The following is a 13,697-nucleotide window of genomic DNA, read 5'->3' as shown; positions in this document are numbered from 1 at the left end:
TTATTGTTTATTTGTACAGACAAAATCTCAGCATAAGCTAAAAATTACAGTCCAAAAGAGAAGCATTACCTCTTATTATTTTTTTTTTTTTTTTTTTGCTGGTAAACATGTACATGTCAAACAATCTGAAGGCCTTTACTTAAAGGTCCAGTGTGTGGGATTTATGGGGCTATATTAGTAGAAACAGAATATAATATAAAAAGTATGTTTACTTCGGTGTCACATGACAATAAGACTTTTTTTAATTGTTATGTTACAATGAGTTGTTCATATCTACGTAGGGAGTGCGTGCTGGTCCACAAAGATCACCATGCTGTTTCTACAGTAGCCCTATAAGGCCAGACAAAACACTGCCTCTACATAAGAGCATTTGCATTTTCACATTGGCCCCCTTCTTACGTTAAGTTAGCAGAGAAAAAGTGTGAGCACACATTAATAGGTCTATCAGTCCATTTGTGACTAGCTGAGCTGCGTCAGAAAAAAACACTGATTTGTACAGTAAAACTGTTTTTTTTTCAGTGTTTTTACCTGCTTAAATCACCTGGTCCATTTGTTTTGGAGATAAAGGGATCTTTGCAGAAAATCTGGGTCCCTGTAAAAACTACCTGAACAAGGAACACTTAAGGAATCCTAAATCCCACACACTGCTCCTTTATAGCATCAGAGGGCTTGTAGCAGTTATGCTTCCATTAATTTAATATTGATCATTGTAAACCCTACAAAATTGGCCTCATACACACTTGGACCAAACTTGGAAAAAAAACTTTCTTTTTTGCAGTGAATGGCATAGGAAATTTGTTCATAGAAAGATTTTTATTTGGACTATCTGAGACACAACTCAAATGGGATAAGCTGCAAGGTACCCCTGCATCTGTGTGTAGCATTTATATATGTGTGTTATAATTACCATAATATGGTGTTGACCTCCGCTTTCTTCTTTGTCATTTTGTCATTTTCTCCTTTTCCCCCAATGTCTAATTCCTCCACTAGTACCCCAGACCAAGTCCTCATTAGCCCCCCTTCACACTAGCTACCTCCTGTGACCATACAGCTAACCACCAGGAGAGGTTGACCTGGACTTTGAAAAGCTGGGCTAAGAGCAGACAAGGAAACACACACTCAAAAGCAATCATACGAATCTATCTGGAAAAAGGTTTGAAAGGAACTGCCATTACTCGAGATGCGGAAGAATATTTACTCCCACCAGACCTCACCTGTTTGATCACATCACACTAACCAAACTGCTAGTACACATATATTTAAACCTGCGTTTTACCAAACTGAACACAGAACCAACCATGACATGCCATTTGTTGTCCGAAACCAATAAAAGCACAGACCAAAGTATACTCTTTTGCCATAATAGGCTTTGACATAGTGTGTATTGTCAGACCAGAAATAATAAGGTTAGAAGCTCTACTACACCAGTTAACCAAAGTGTCTGAAATACACACAATCAGGGCACACAAGAGAGAAGAGCATGCTTAATGAACCGGCTGAGTTTCAAATGTGTAGACCTCTTATTCAAGCAATCAAAGCGCTTGTTGTCTACATATTGAATGGTGCTTCTGTAAAAATAATAGAAGCATCTCCTTCGGAATAGCCTGCTGATTGCGTGTTGTTACAGTTACAAAGCCTTGCAGAGATAAAATGAATGCATGGTGGGTGTGTATTTGTGTGTGACTGCATGGCGGTGTGTCTGTTTTTGTAAAAAAAAGAAAAAAGAAAAAAAAGACTTACCTTTTTCTTCGTGTCTCTGTACAAACTACTTGAAACCTTCAGAGCTTTAATGAAACATCCCAGATAGACTACAGTGGCAGATAGATTCACAATATGTAGCAACAGCTTTGTGCAGTAAAATAGCTCGTCTGGTTCAATATCGGCATCAAAGACGACATTGTAATGACAGTTCCTTTCAACTCTGAAATGCTTTGTGTGGGCCTCGTTGTCTGCAGGTAAGCCCTCAGATAAACTAAACAAAGCCAAACCCAGTAGACAACTGATAAATGACCAAAATACAACCACAAGTTACAAGTTTTTTTTTTTTTTTAGATTTCACTTTGGTTGAGTTTTTTGTGTTACGTCCAAGCATTGGCGAGCTTCAACGTGGTCGATTGTGCAGTCTGTGCAAAAATTGTTGCAAAAAGACTGTCCTTCACTGAGATTCTCCCTTCTGATTTCATTGGACAGGATGCAAAAGATGAAATCTGTTCAGCCGGGTGCAAACTTCATTAAGTCATGAAACAAATGAGATTTGTGCAGAGGTGTCATATACTTTTCTCTGTGAAGATATTATTGATGGCAAACGCATAAGGGCTCTGCTGTTGTGAATATCACCCAAGGGTCTCCGAACACTTTACATCAGCCCTTTTCTGTTTCTTTAACTATGTACATGATAACGGGCAAAACGCATGTTTAGAAAAGGCAAATTTTAGCAGGTTGGTATTTGTCTCTCCCTACCCCAACCAGTAACTCTACCAATGAAGTTTCAAGGCTCATCTGATGTGATGGTGACACGTCCTTCCTGTGAAACAGGCACTGATGAATAGCTCCAGTAGAAAGTGGCAAACAGTGGATACAGCACTTGTTTTCCCCAAAGCCACGGCTCAGGATGGTCCTGTTTTTACCTTTACATAAATTGAAAAAAAATAAGGTTTATGGGTTTTTTTATGTGTAGGGAAGCATTCTATACTGTATTGTGCAATACATTATTACAGAAAAAACATGATTCTGTAGGAAAGGTTGGCGCTTTGAAGATCTTTCTCCTTTTGTTTTATTACCCTCTTCAAAAAGGTCCTGTTGCCGTTTTTAGATGAAGTTAACTGTGCCAGAAGAATTAAATTCTGATTTGTATTTATTTCTTGCATGCTTTCCTCCCTGTTGCTATACCGCTCTTTAACTGTTCGCTCTGTTGGATGTGTGAAGCTGTAAAACATTCTAATTCAGGTTATTGTCTGTGTTGAACAATGTAACTGTGTAATTAAAACATGAAATGAAGTATTCATCACTCTTGTTGCTTTTCTTCTTTAAGTGCAGGCATATTCTGAGACTACGTCCCCATAAGAGGAAGACAATCCATTGTTATTGAATCACTGCTAACACAAAGTTATTATGTAAATTCCAGAAGGCATATGATTGCATTCCCTCGTGTCTACAGAAATATGATAGCAGTTACAGTTACAATTCGAGAGGCACTTAAAAACGTATATTTATACACATCTCGAACAAGTTCACAAAGCCTCTACTCAATCAAATTTTAATTTGATATAATTACATCTATTGAACACGCTGGTCAGGTTCTTTAACCTGCCCAGTGAGTCACTCATTACGGACTTATGCTGAGCAGCAAAGCTTTGTTCATACTGACAAACTGTTATTTTAAAATCTAGTGGAGATTCAAATGGTTCCACTAATGCCAAATATGTCAGACTGGATATGGGGAGATGTGTAGAAACAAGATGTTTAAAATAAATTTAAAAAAAAATATACACAAATTAAATAAATTGCAAGCATAATATAACTTAAATGCAGAGCTAGAACAACTAGATATGAAAGGAATACTTTCATTTTAAATAATTCTCATATAATAAAGGTATTTTTTCCAGTGGTGTAACATCAGAAAGTTTGTGGTTTTCTAATGTCTGAGTGTTGGTTTCCTAAATATACTTAAAAAAAAACATGACAGAAAAGCACAGTTTAAATAATGAAATTGGAATTTGAATGAATTCCATTTTGCTGCTTTAGTTTTATGTCCTGGTATTGTGCATGCTGGCTCACTGTTACACTGTCATGACTTGAAACCTGAATATGACTGAGCCATCAATAATGTTATTAGTAACACATGAACCTTTCCTAATGAGTCAGAATGTCTGCTGCCGGAAAAAAAAAAGCCAATTATCCACCCCTTCAAGTATGTTACAGTAAATATGCAAACTAGTTAGTCTTGCAGTATTCCTTATGGAGTGAGTAAAAGCAAAGTTAATTTTGACGAGAACTTTAAATTTTGTTTGAGTCTTAGTCGGTTAATGAAAATGTTAATTGGTTTAAAGTGAAATTTTAGTCGTTTTTAGTCTAGTTGTAGTGTTTTAGTCAATCTTTTGTTCTTGATTTTCTTAGTCAGTACATGGCACTCTAATGCACTTATTTTGGGATATTTCTCCTGGCTGTGAAAAAAACAATAAGAAGTTAGCATACTTTAGTAATCTGAGCTGAGAATTGATCACTGACTCACAGTACTGCTTTCATATCATGTAGTTTCAATATGAATCCCTAAAGTTATTTATATTACTAGTACTTTATATTACTGATGTTACTGAGGTCTTCTGCTGAAATGTTTCACTCAGTAGAACTCCAATTTGATGAATGTATGCAAAATGAGTTCACGTCTAATTATGAGTCATATGAAATCTTAAACAATATTTTGTGGAAGAAGTTGTTAACTGTAGGTGGGCCACTTTTAGGTTGTCTGTCTGAGCATAGCCAAGTATTTGGTCTGGCTTCATTTCACCTCATCAGGGCACGAGATTTCACAGTAACATTTGCTGGTTCTATGTATTGTGCTGGAAATTTATAGTTATGTCATTATTAATGACATATTTTCACATATACAACACATCACTCTATATTTTATTTCTTGTCTTTACTTGTCTATGACTCAGCTAAGTTAATGACACATTTAAGGTGAGTGTAAGAGGTTGTGTTATCTTGGCTTTATCCTGGAACAAGAACATCTGAAGTTCTGTTTATTGGATGACGTTTTTATGGTACAGCTATCAGATGATTTTAGGGAAGAGTGAATCTAATGTCTGTATGCATACATGTCAATGTGTGTATGCATATGTGTAAATATGTGTATATGTAGAATATACATACACACAGACATACATATACACATATACTCATACACACATTCACAAAATTTAGTCATGAAATAGAAGGACATCAGGTAATGCTTGGTGTCAATTTTTATTTTCACAAAACTAAAGCCAAGTAGAAGTGAGATTAAATTTTAAGTCACCAAACGACACTTCGGGATTCCCACAAAAATGCCCTGACATTTTAGAAATTCATCTTTATTTTACGAGATTATTGGCGTCCATTTACAGCCAATCATTTATTACTGTAGTTGCTGTAAATCCTGGGGGTGAGGTGGAGGGAGGGATGGGTACCAGGGGCAGAGGGAGGGAGGGCCCCTCGTTGATGCGCCAATGGAAGGAAGACACATCCAGCGTCTCCCTCACGTGCGCGCCGCTGTCAATCAATCCAGCGCGTCATGAGTCTCATTCACAGGTGATATCTATTACCTCATATGCTCTCAGGTGTCGCGTCTGCAGACCATCACGCCGTTGTCCTTCCTGTGAGAGATTTTTTGTGGCGGTTTTTTTTGGCAGGCTGCGGTGGGCTTTGCAGATGCCATGTTTGAGCAGTGAGCATGGCGGAAAATCATCTGGAGTACGGCTACCTGGAGGGCGAGTCCATCGGGGAGCATTTCGCCGAGGACCCGGTGGGTATCGTCGTCTAAAGTGAATGAAAGAGGGTGCCGTAACGTTTGTTTGTAGCCTACGCACGTACAGCAGGGCGAGCAGATGAGGATTGGCACGCTGGATAAACGAGTGCAAGCACGAGCTATGCTATGTGGTGTCGTGATATCACTGATAATGTGCACAAAGACCGACATCAGTGAGCCACATCCCGGATAACATGCTGACTGGCTTCTTCGACATGGAGCCAATCAGGTGTACAGCATGTCCTGGTTCAAGTATTGAACACAGCGTGGTTGTAAATTGTGGTTCAGGCACTGAACATACACGTCTAGATATTATATTGAAACCTACATCTGGGCCTATCAATTTAAACGGATTTAAAAAATCAATATATTGCTGAATAAATAAGTTTGGTGCTTATAAGAGATATACATCTACACTGGCAATTTCGTTCATAAATAAATGCTGTCCAAGCAGCCCATACCTTCTGGTGATTTCATTTTTAGATATCAAACCAAAAGTGTTGATGAAAAGTGTTTAACTCTAATGCAGCTCAGTGATTATACAATATTTAGATTCAGTTTGTATCGTTTTTCATAATTAATACACAGATGGATCACAAATTAAGGGAACAAATACTACAATGAGCATGGGTGGATTATGAGACAATGGGCCCCTGGGCTCGGATTTGCAAAGGGCCCCACCACCTTTCCAATGTATTATTAAGACACACAGACTCCTGTGTTTTTTTTTGTCTCTTTGTAGTCTTTATGCATGTTTTTGTGAGTTAAGTGTGCTGATTATTTCTCACCCTTGTTGGTCTGATAATGGTTGGATAAAAATTGTGTTATGGCTGTTAGCGTTAACATATTAATCACGATGCAATTAAGGTCTATTCATAATGTTTTGTTTTTTTTTATCGTGTATTATATTAATTCATTCAAATTAAAAAAAAAACACTTGAACATAGGGTTGGTACTTTGTACATGCTCACTTTGTTAATATAAAAATATATATTGGTTTACAATATCAATAGAAATCAGCGTGTTGGCCAATTCCGAGATTACGGTATTATCGTGCATCCGTACTCGCTACACATCATTTTGTAGTTTTTTGTCTCTTTGTAGTCCATTTTTGTCTGAGGTTATTTTGTTTTTGTGATCATTTTTCTTCTTTGAGGCTATTCAAAGAAGGCTGGGACACGCTGTTTGACCCCATGGGACCTACAGAGTATGACGCATGCGCAGTGTAACTGGAGCTGCGATGATGAAGGGTTACTGCAGACAGCACTGGAAATAAAGGGATGATGTGCACTCAGGTGCTCTTTTGGTGCACTCTAAAGCCTTCTTGGGTGCACTCAGCCTCAAAACTCAAGTGCATGGCGAGCGATATACAGCAGAACGTTAACATGTTGAAAGCGTTTGTGTATGGTCTTTTATTGAGGACTTTTTCAATAATTATAGAACTGTAATTCTCATCCATATCATTATTTAAAAAAAAAAAAATCCGACATAAGGCTGTCTGAGGACGCATCAGTGAAGCTTATCAATCATTGCCATGTTCTGTGATAGTCCACCAACTATTGAGCCTGTCAGCAGATGCAGATCAGCCTTCACTGTGCATGTGTTGCACCCTGATGATGTGCTGCAAAATAATGCTGTGACTTTTCCTCTTTTAACCCCCTTGATGGTGCATATTAATTTGAATAACAGTTCTCAGGTGAAGGCTGAGGGGCTGACTCTTTTGGCCCCTGTGCCTGTGCTCAGTAGGCTTCTTGGGAAATCCATCCGTGGTTGAGATCTGGTGACTCTAAGGCCATGGCATACGAATGACATAATTTAAATTTTTAAATCATTCAGTGACCCCTCTTGACCTGTGCAGAAGCATTTTTATTCATTGTGTTTTATTCCTCATTTATTCAGGTTTTTAAGTTATCGTTCATCAGTTTGGTTTTCAGTGTAGTGTTCTGTTTCAGTCCACAGTGATCTAATATTCTCGTTTTCATGTTTGTGTGTTTCAGGAGCTGGCGGCAATCAAGGCCAGAGTTCAGGAGCTGGAAATGGAGGAAGAGACGGAGCGACTGAAGGAGGAGGACGACAGGTGTGATGCAGTGGACATGCAGCTCCTGACCAGCAGCCCTCGGCCTGGTGAGACAGCCCGTGCGTCTTATCCTCCTCGTGGTTTGTTATTGTGTCACGCCAGTGTACAGCGAAATACTGATTATGCATTTGGGAAGCCTCGACAGCGTATTCTTAGCCAGGTGTGTGTAGCATCACAGCCCCCAGGCAGGTGAGGTAGCTGCATCCTTCACCATCTGGCCAACACCTGGGACGCTTCACTGTGGTCACAACAGTGCTCACATGTGCCTCATCACTGCCCAATGAGACGAATCAGTGAGCTCCAGAGAACCAGAAGGGTCCTCCTTGCTGCCTGTGGCTATTTTCTGCCTCTGCGTCTCCTCATCCTTTTCACCCTCCCTTTTGGTTCCTCCTAAGAACAGAGATGCAGTCAGAGGGGAGTCGGATTCAGGATGTGTATTATCAAAGACGATGCAAGAAATGGATACGTTGTTGAAATAATTCACCTGGACTGACCCGCTGTGTGGACAGTATACTCTTCATGCTGCATGCACAAAAGCAGTATATACAGTTTGTTTTTGTTTTCTCCACAGGACCTTTCTACAACATGACTCCTGAGGAGCGGATAGACGCAGACAACAGATCAGTCTATGTAGGAAATGTAAGACTTCTATATCTGTTTTTTAACCCACTGAGCACATACTTTTGTACTCCTGATCTTACACACCGTTGAACAAATCCCAGGTAGACTATGGAGCTACTGCAGATGAGTTGGAGATCCATTTCAATGGCTGCGGTCCCGTCAACCGAGTTACCATCCTGTGTGACAGGTTCTCTGGGCACCCCAAGGGGTGAGTTCAACCTATGCATATATTGTAGACTTTTTTGAAACTGTTTGACCATAGAATACAACTGTTAAACATGTTGGCATCCAGGTTTATTTGTTCATCTCTTTTTCTTCTGCCCTTCACAGCTTTGCTTACATCGAGTTCTCTGATCGAGACTCTGTGCAGAGTGCTATTGGTTTGCATGAGACCTTATTCAGAGGAAGAGTCCTTAAGGTGAGGAGCATCACAATACATGTTTGCCTGTAGTGAAAACATCAAACTTGTTCAAATGTCAGTAATGGCATTGGTTGCAAAACCACCCTCGGCACCCTGGGCACTGCTAACACCATATTTAAGGATGGAGATCATTACGTATGGGTAGGGTTGAGTGATATGGAGACAACAAAATATTACAATATTTTTGACTAGATACCTATTGATAGGGATGCACGTCATCTGTAGATATTGGCTTAAAATGAAATATTGGAATCAGCCGACATGCTGATTTCTGCCGATATTTTTTGATGAAGTGAACATCAACACACAAAACATCAACTTTTCAGATAAAGTATTCTTCTTATTTTGCACAATGAATTAATATTACGTACATTGAAAAGCATTATGATGTTAATTCCACTACAGAAGAGACTTGATGATCACTAAAATTAGGTGGTGGAAAAAGTGGATTTATCTATATAGCTAAATGAGTTGTTAAGCATACTAGCAAAAAGTCCAGTGTCAAACATTCCTATGTACTGATATTGCAGTGATACTGTAGGATTAATTGTTGGCACTTTCACAAATGATTTACATAATGATACTTTTGATAATCAGCAGTTATATAGATATGACTGAAGGCGAATAATAGAACAGCTAGAACAGTCTAAGTTTAGAACATTGCAGCCTTAAAAACCCGGAAAAGACAACACTTACATATTATGATATTCAAAATCTATTGTCTAACATCATAGCTATATATAATCTATATAGTTCCCAGCCCTAGATATAGGTTTGTTTGATTTTCTCATGGGAAGGATATGGACGGTTTTTCACGATTGGTAGAGCTCTAGTGATGCACTGTAATTTTGCATTTCCTTTTTATCATGGTTTATCATTATCACTCCTGCTGAATTGAGTAACACTTTGGTCCTGTGTATTGCAGATACTGTAACCTTAGTCATTGTTTGGTGGAAGTAGAGCAAAATGCAAAAAGGTCATGTCATTTTGGTTTGACATAATTTTCCATCTGGTTTGCTTTTCAAAAAAAGAAGCCGCAGCACCCATTTTCATTTTCTTGGTGTTGAGCAGGTCGCTTCAATGTGAATTAATGGCATCTTTCTTTCTATGCATCAAGACTTTATAATTATGATTTTGATTGTTCTGTTCCATCACTGCTGGATTGCATACATGGCATTCCCTTCAACATTAATCAATGACTACATTTGCATGAACAAAATATTCTGGTTTTAGCCCTCAATATTTCCACTAAGCTGTTGACATGGCTAATGGCAATGAATACTCCACTGGTATTTTGGTTTACATGCAGCTGTGTATACTCTGATTAATTTGCCCAAACATGTCATGAATCACTTTAAAAGTATGGAAAAGTGGAACGGATGGAGCTGCTTGTGCCATGTTGCTTCTTTGTTTTAAAATACAAAGTCTTACACAGTCTTACACACTTCAACACAGCTGGAATTCCTTCAACCAGCTTCTTGAAAAGGTCAGTGTTGCCATTATTTGTGCATAACCAAAACCTTTGGATATCCAAGTCTTTCATCATGTTTTTAAAATAGGTGCATTTCTCCATCTGACCAGAAACTGCTTAATGCACTGTATACATGTCCAAACAATGCTCCTAAAACCCAAGTTATATCTTCACATCCCACATCTTTATCGGAAAATGCTGCATTGAGAAAAAGGCCTAATAATTATGGTATATTCATAAAGAATTTGCAGTTTTCATGACCCATATCAAATTCAGAATGGTCATATTCGGGATAACAGTGGATTAATTGTAATCGGTGTGCATGCAGGTAGCCAATCATACTTTGTACCTTATCTTACAGGTAATGCCCAAAAGGACCAACATGCCAGGCATCAGCACCACAGACAGGGGAGGACACCGAGGTGGCCACACCCGAGGCAGGGGCCGTGGTTACCGTCCACCCCGATACCATAACAGCTCTCGAGGTAGGTTCCGGTACCAGTCAACCAGGCCACAACATCAAACACCCCACCCTTACTACGGAGGCCCCTCGGTGGGGAAGAGACAGTGGGGACACATGGACTACCACGAACAGATGCCTAAACGTTACCCATGTCTTCTTCTCATAACCCCGCCGTCAGAGGAGTTGGGGGCAGGGTCGAGTGGACAGCACTACCCTCAACAGCGCTAGCACCGCCCACAACTCACACACAACTGAAGTGGGCGACTAGAACTGATCATTTTAAAAGACGGACATAAGAGATGACTTTGTAGGACGCGTCTCTGCAACAGTGCTTTAAGAGATTATGAGCATTATGAGCTTATGTTGCGATGAATGCATGGGACAATCCTCAAACTGTTATGCAGTTGCGTCTCTTACTGTTTTTACAAACTGATGCGAATGTATTGTGTTTCTGCCTGCAATGTAATGTACAAATCCTCCCGATGTATAACTTATAAGTTCTTTGCTATGTAAGTGAATAAATAAAATAATGATGAATGCTTCATTTGTAATGAAATGACGCGCATGCAGTTAAGTGAACAACAGTCAAGTTTTATTAATTATGCAAGTCAATAATCAAGGCAACATGTAAACAACAAAAAGGAGTAGAGGTGTTCTGTACAGAGGAGGCTCAGATGGGGGGGGCGTCAGCCAGTTTGCACCATCATTCCAGATACGATGCCATCGAAAGCCCTGGAGAGGGATTGGATAGTCAACAATTAAATACTTTCAGACTGGTAAAATATCAGTGATACAAATCTTTAAAAAAAAAAAAAATAACAAGGATAAACTCACTTAGACTGAATGGTGTCTCCAGGATTGTGAAATGGGTTGCACATTACATCCGTGAAAGAGTTGTGTAATTTTCTGAACATCTGGAATAGAAGTTACAACTTTAAAATTGTTTTAAGGGCATAAATGCATATGAATCCCATTTTTTTGTACGAAGTGTCTATGGTAAAAAAAGAAATCTACACTCGGGGCTTGATTAAATTGCTCTTTTAACTGCAAATAATCACTGACAGCCATAAGATCAATACACTAACACACGGGGTGGTGCTCTATTAGATCATGAAATCTAAACTGAGGCATGATGCTATATAAAGGTATAATACTTGCAAGTATGCCGTAGGGCTGCATGATATACAGATCACCATCCCGACAAACAGCACAAAGCTAGTTGTGTATTTAAACAATACATATGACTTTTGGCAAACTGTGCTTGTTAGGCTGCATTTTATTGTGATTAAGACATGCGATATGATCAACTAAATGCTCAACTTACACTTCTGATTTCATTGTCCCGTAACGACGTATTTGAAGAGTCCACAACAATGACAAATTTCACCTTGGAGTTGGTTACATACCCATATCTAGTTCACCAGTTAAGGATATTCGGTTTCCCCTGCAAGAAATTTAACAGTGTGTGCAGAGATCCACTGACCAAGATACCATTGTATTTTATGCCATTTTAAACTATTTTTTAACAAACACACACACACACACACACACACACATATATATAAAACCATGTTTTTAAAAATATAAATAAAAATGTATATAGTGATAAGAATAAATTGATAATAAACTCCCACTTCACATCCAATCATAAACCATTCTATAACAATAAGATAAATGCAACTGTCTACATGTCCAACAAGGGCATAAACAAGGATATTTCTTGATTGCTAGATGTGTGTACATGTATGTTATTTAAATGTAATAAAGATGTTTGCAATTTTGTTTAAGGATAATTAACCTTAAATCACAGTCTAAACCCTGTCAAAAATAGATGATCTAGTTAAACACAAAGAGCACTTCTCTTGTGGATTTTTTCTTTAGTTAAAAAATAAATAAATAAACACAAGGATACACTTTGTAGTCTTCAGTGGGGTAGAGCAGACCCAGGTACAGCTCTCTCTGGTCTCCCAAAGATTTGCCCACAGCTGAGATCTTCTCCTCCACCACATCCAGAGAGGTGTGCACCGTGTAGTGAAACTTCAGCTCATTTTGAGTGGGCACACTGCGGATATACAGCGGGTAGTTCTGGCGAAAGGACAATAATAAGCCGGTTAAAGGCATCACTCCCACAAAAAGTCAACAGAAACGCAGCCAGTTGTGACAGCAGCTAATGTTGTTAGCTTTCTAACGCTAGCTCCGTTTGGCCACCTCAAACTCCGACAGAGGAGGCTGACATTTATGCAGAGCCGATATAAGAGCGAGTACAACATCTTAACTTTACAAAACGGGTTTTGGATAAAACCTGGGACATTTAACAACGGCAATCATACCTCTTTTGCGATCACTGCTATGCACACCGCCATGTTAGTGTTTCCTCTCTGAGCTGTCAGGAGGCTGTCACGTGACACGCTGCGTTCAAATGCTGTTGGAAAAGAGACAACTGAAAAGAAAAAATATTTTTTAAGATTTAATTTTGTCTATCTATCGATCTATCTATCTATCTATATATATATATATATAGACATTAAATTCAGTGGTCATTGCAAGAACAAAAGAAAATAATGACACAAATAGGGTCATGGGGTCTGCTGCGCTGTTTCAAACCACAGTAAATAAAAGAGTAACATTTAACACTAAAATAAAATTTGCCCAAGTATGAACATACACAGGGGTTTGCCTAATTAGTTATATAATAAAGCTGCAAGATTTGAATAAATTAATAGTTTGTTTAGTTTTTTAAACATTTTTTTTAGACTGGTACTATTTTAAAATTTGGTGTAAGAGGGCAGTTTCTTAAAAAAAAAAAAAAAAAAAAGAAGTAATTTAAATGAATGGAGAGTTTAGCTAAACTAATGAGCAAATTAAACAGAAATTGTTAATCCTTGGAGAAATATGGATTTTGGAATCTTTCTATACACCATATATACTCTATTTTGTAGCTATTTAATCCATAAAACGTATTGATTGCAGGTTAGATAAGATTTTATCAAACTGATCAAATATGTTTTGTAATTTTGTTAAACGATTTTTTAAATTATTATTATTTCTGACTGATTTTTAAATTTGCACGTTCATTTGTCAGAAGTCCCTGAATGCACCAACTTTCTGGGAACAATTTTACGCATATTTACAGTTTTA

The 13,697-nt window shown here is 38.4% G+C and overlaps 2 protein-coding genes across 5 annotated transcripts; one reads left to right on the top strand and one right to left on the bottom strand.

Annotated features, from left to right (window-relative positions):
* The first annotated feature begins 5,315 nt into the window (after positions 1–5,315).
* On the top strand, positions 5,316–11,098 carry pabpn1l (PABPN1 like, cytoplasmic). 4 transcript variants are annotated; one of them, XM_042493411.1, is made up of 6 exons: positions 5,316–5,503; positions 7,504–7,630; positions 8,155–8,213; positions 8,306–8,412; positions 8,535–8,622; positions 10,458–11,098. In XM_042493411.1, exons 1-6 carry the CDS (start codon positions 5,432–5,434, stop codon positions 10,785–10,787), a joined length of 783 nt encoding a protein of 260 aa, XP_042349345.1. In that variant the 5' UTR covers positions 5,316–5,431; the 3' UTR covers positions 10,788–11,098. The 4 variants fall into 4 exon arrangements, with proteins under 4 accessions (XP_042349345.1, XP_042349337.1, XP_042349329.1 ...); XM_042493403.1 differs by having other exon boundaries at positions 8,155–8,222; XM_042493395.1 differs by having other exon boundaries at positions 7,504–7,642.
* A 31-nt stretch (positions 11,099–11,129) lies between these two features.
* trappc2l (trafficking protein particle complex subunit 2L) lies at positions 11,130–12,965 on the bottom strand. Its single transcript, XM_042493430.1, has 5 exons — positions 12,890–12,965; positions 12,472–12,644; positions 11,884–11,971; positions 11,394–11,473; positions 11,130–11,291 (listed from the first exon to the last, which is right to left on the bottom strand). The coding sequence occupies exons 1-5, from the start codon at positions 12,920–12,922 to the stop codon at positions 11,246–11,248; spliced, it is 420 nt and encodes a 139-aa protein (XP_042349364.1). The 5' UTR covers positions 12,923–12,965; the 3' UTR covers positions 11,130–11,245.
* Positions 12,966–13,697: the final 732 nt, after the last annotated feature.

The sequence above is a fragment of the Plectropomus leopardus genome, chromosome 1 (assembly GCF_008729295.1).
Source record: "Plectropomus leopardus isolate mb chromosome 1, YSFRI_Pleo_2.0, whole genome shotgun sequence".
Classification (NCBI taxonomy): domain Eukaryota; kingdom Metazoa; phylum Chordata; class Actinopteri; order Perciformes; family Serranidae; genus Plectropomus; species Plectropomus leopardus.
This window is presented reverse-complemented; position numbering and strand designations above follow the sequence as displayed.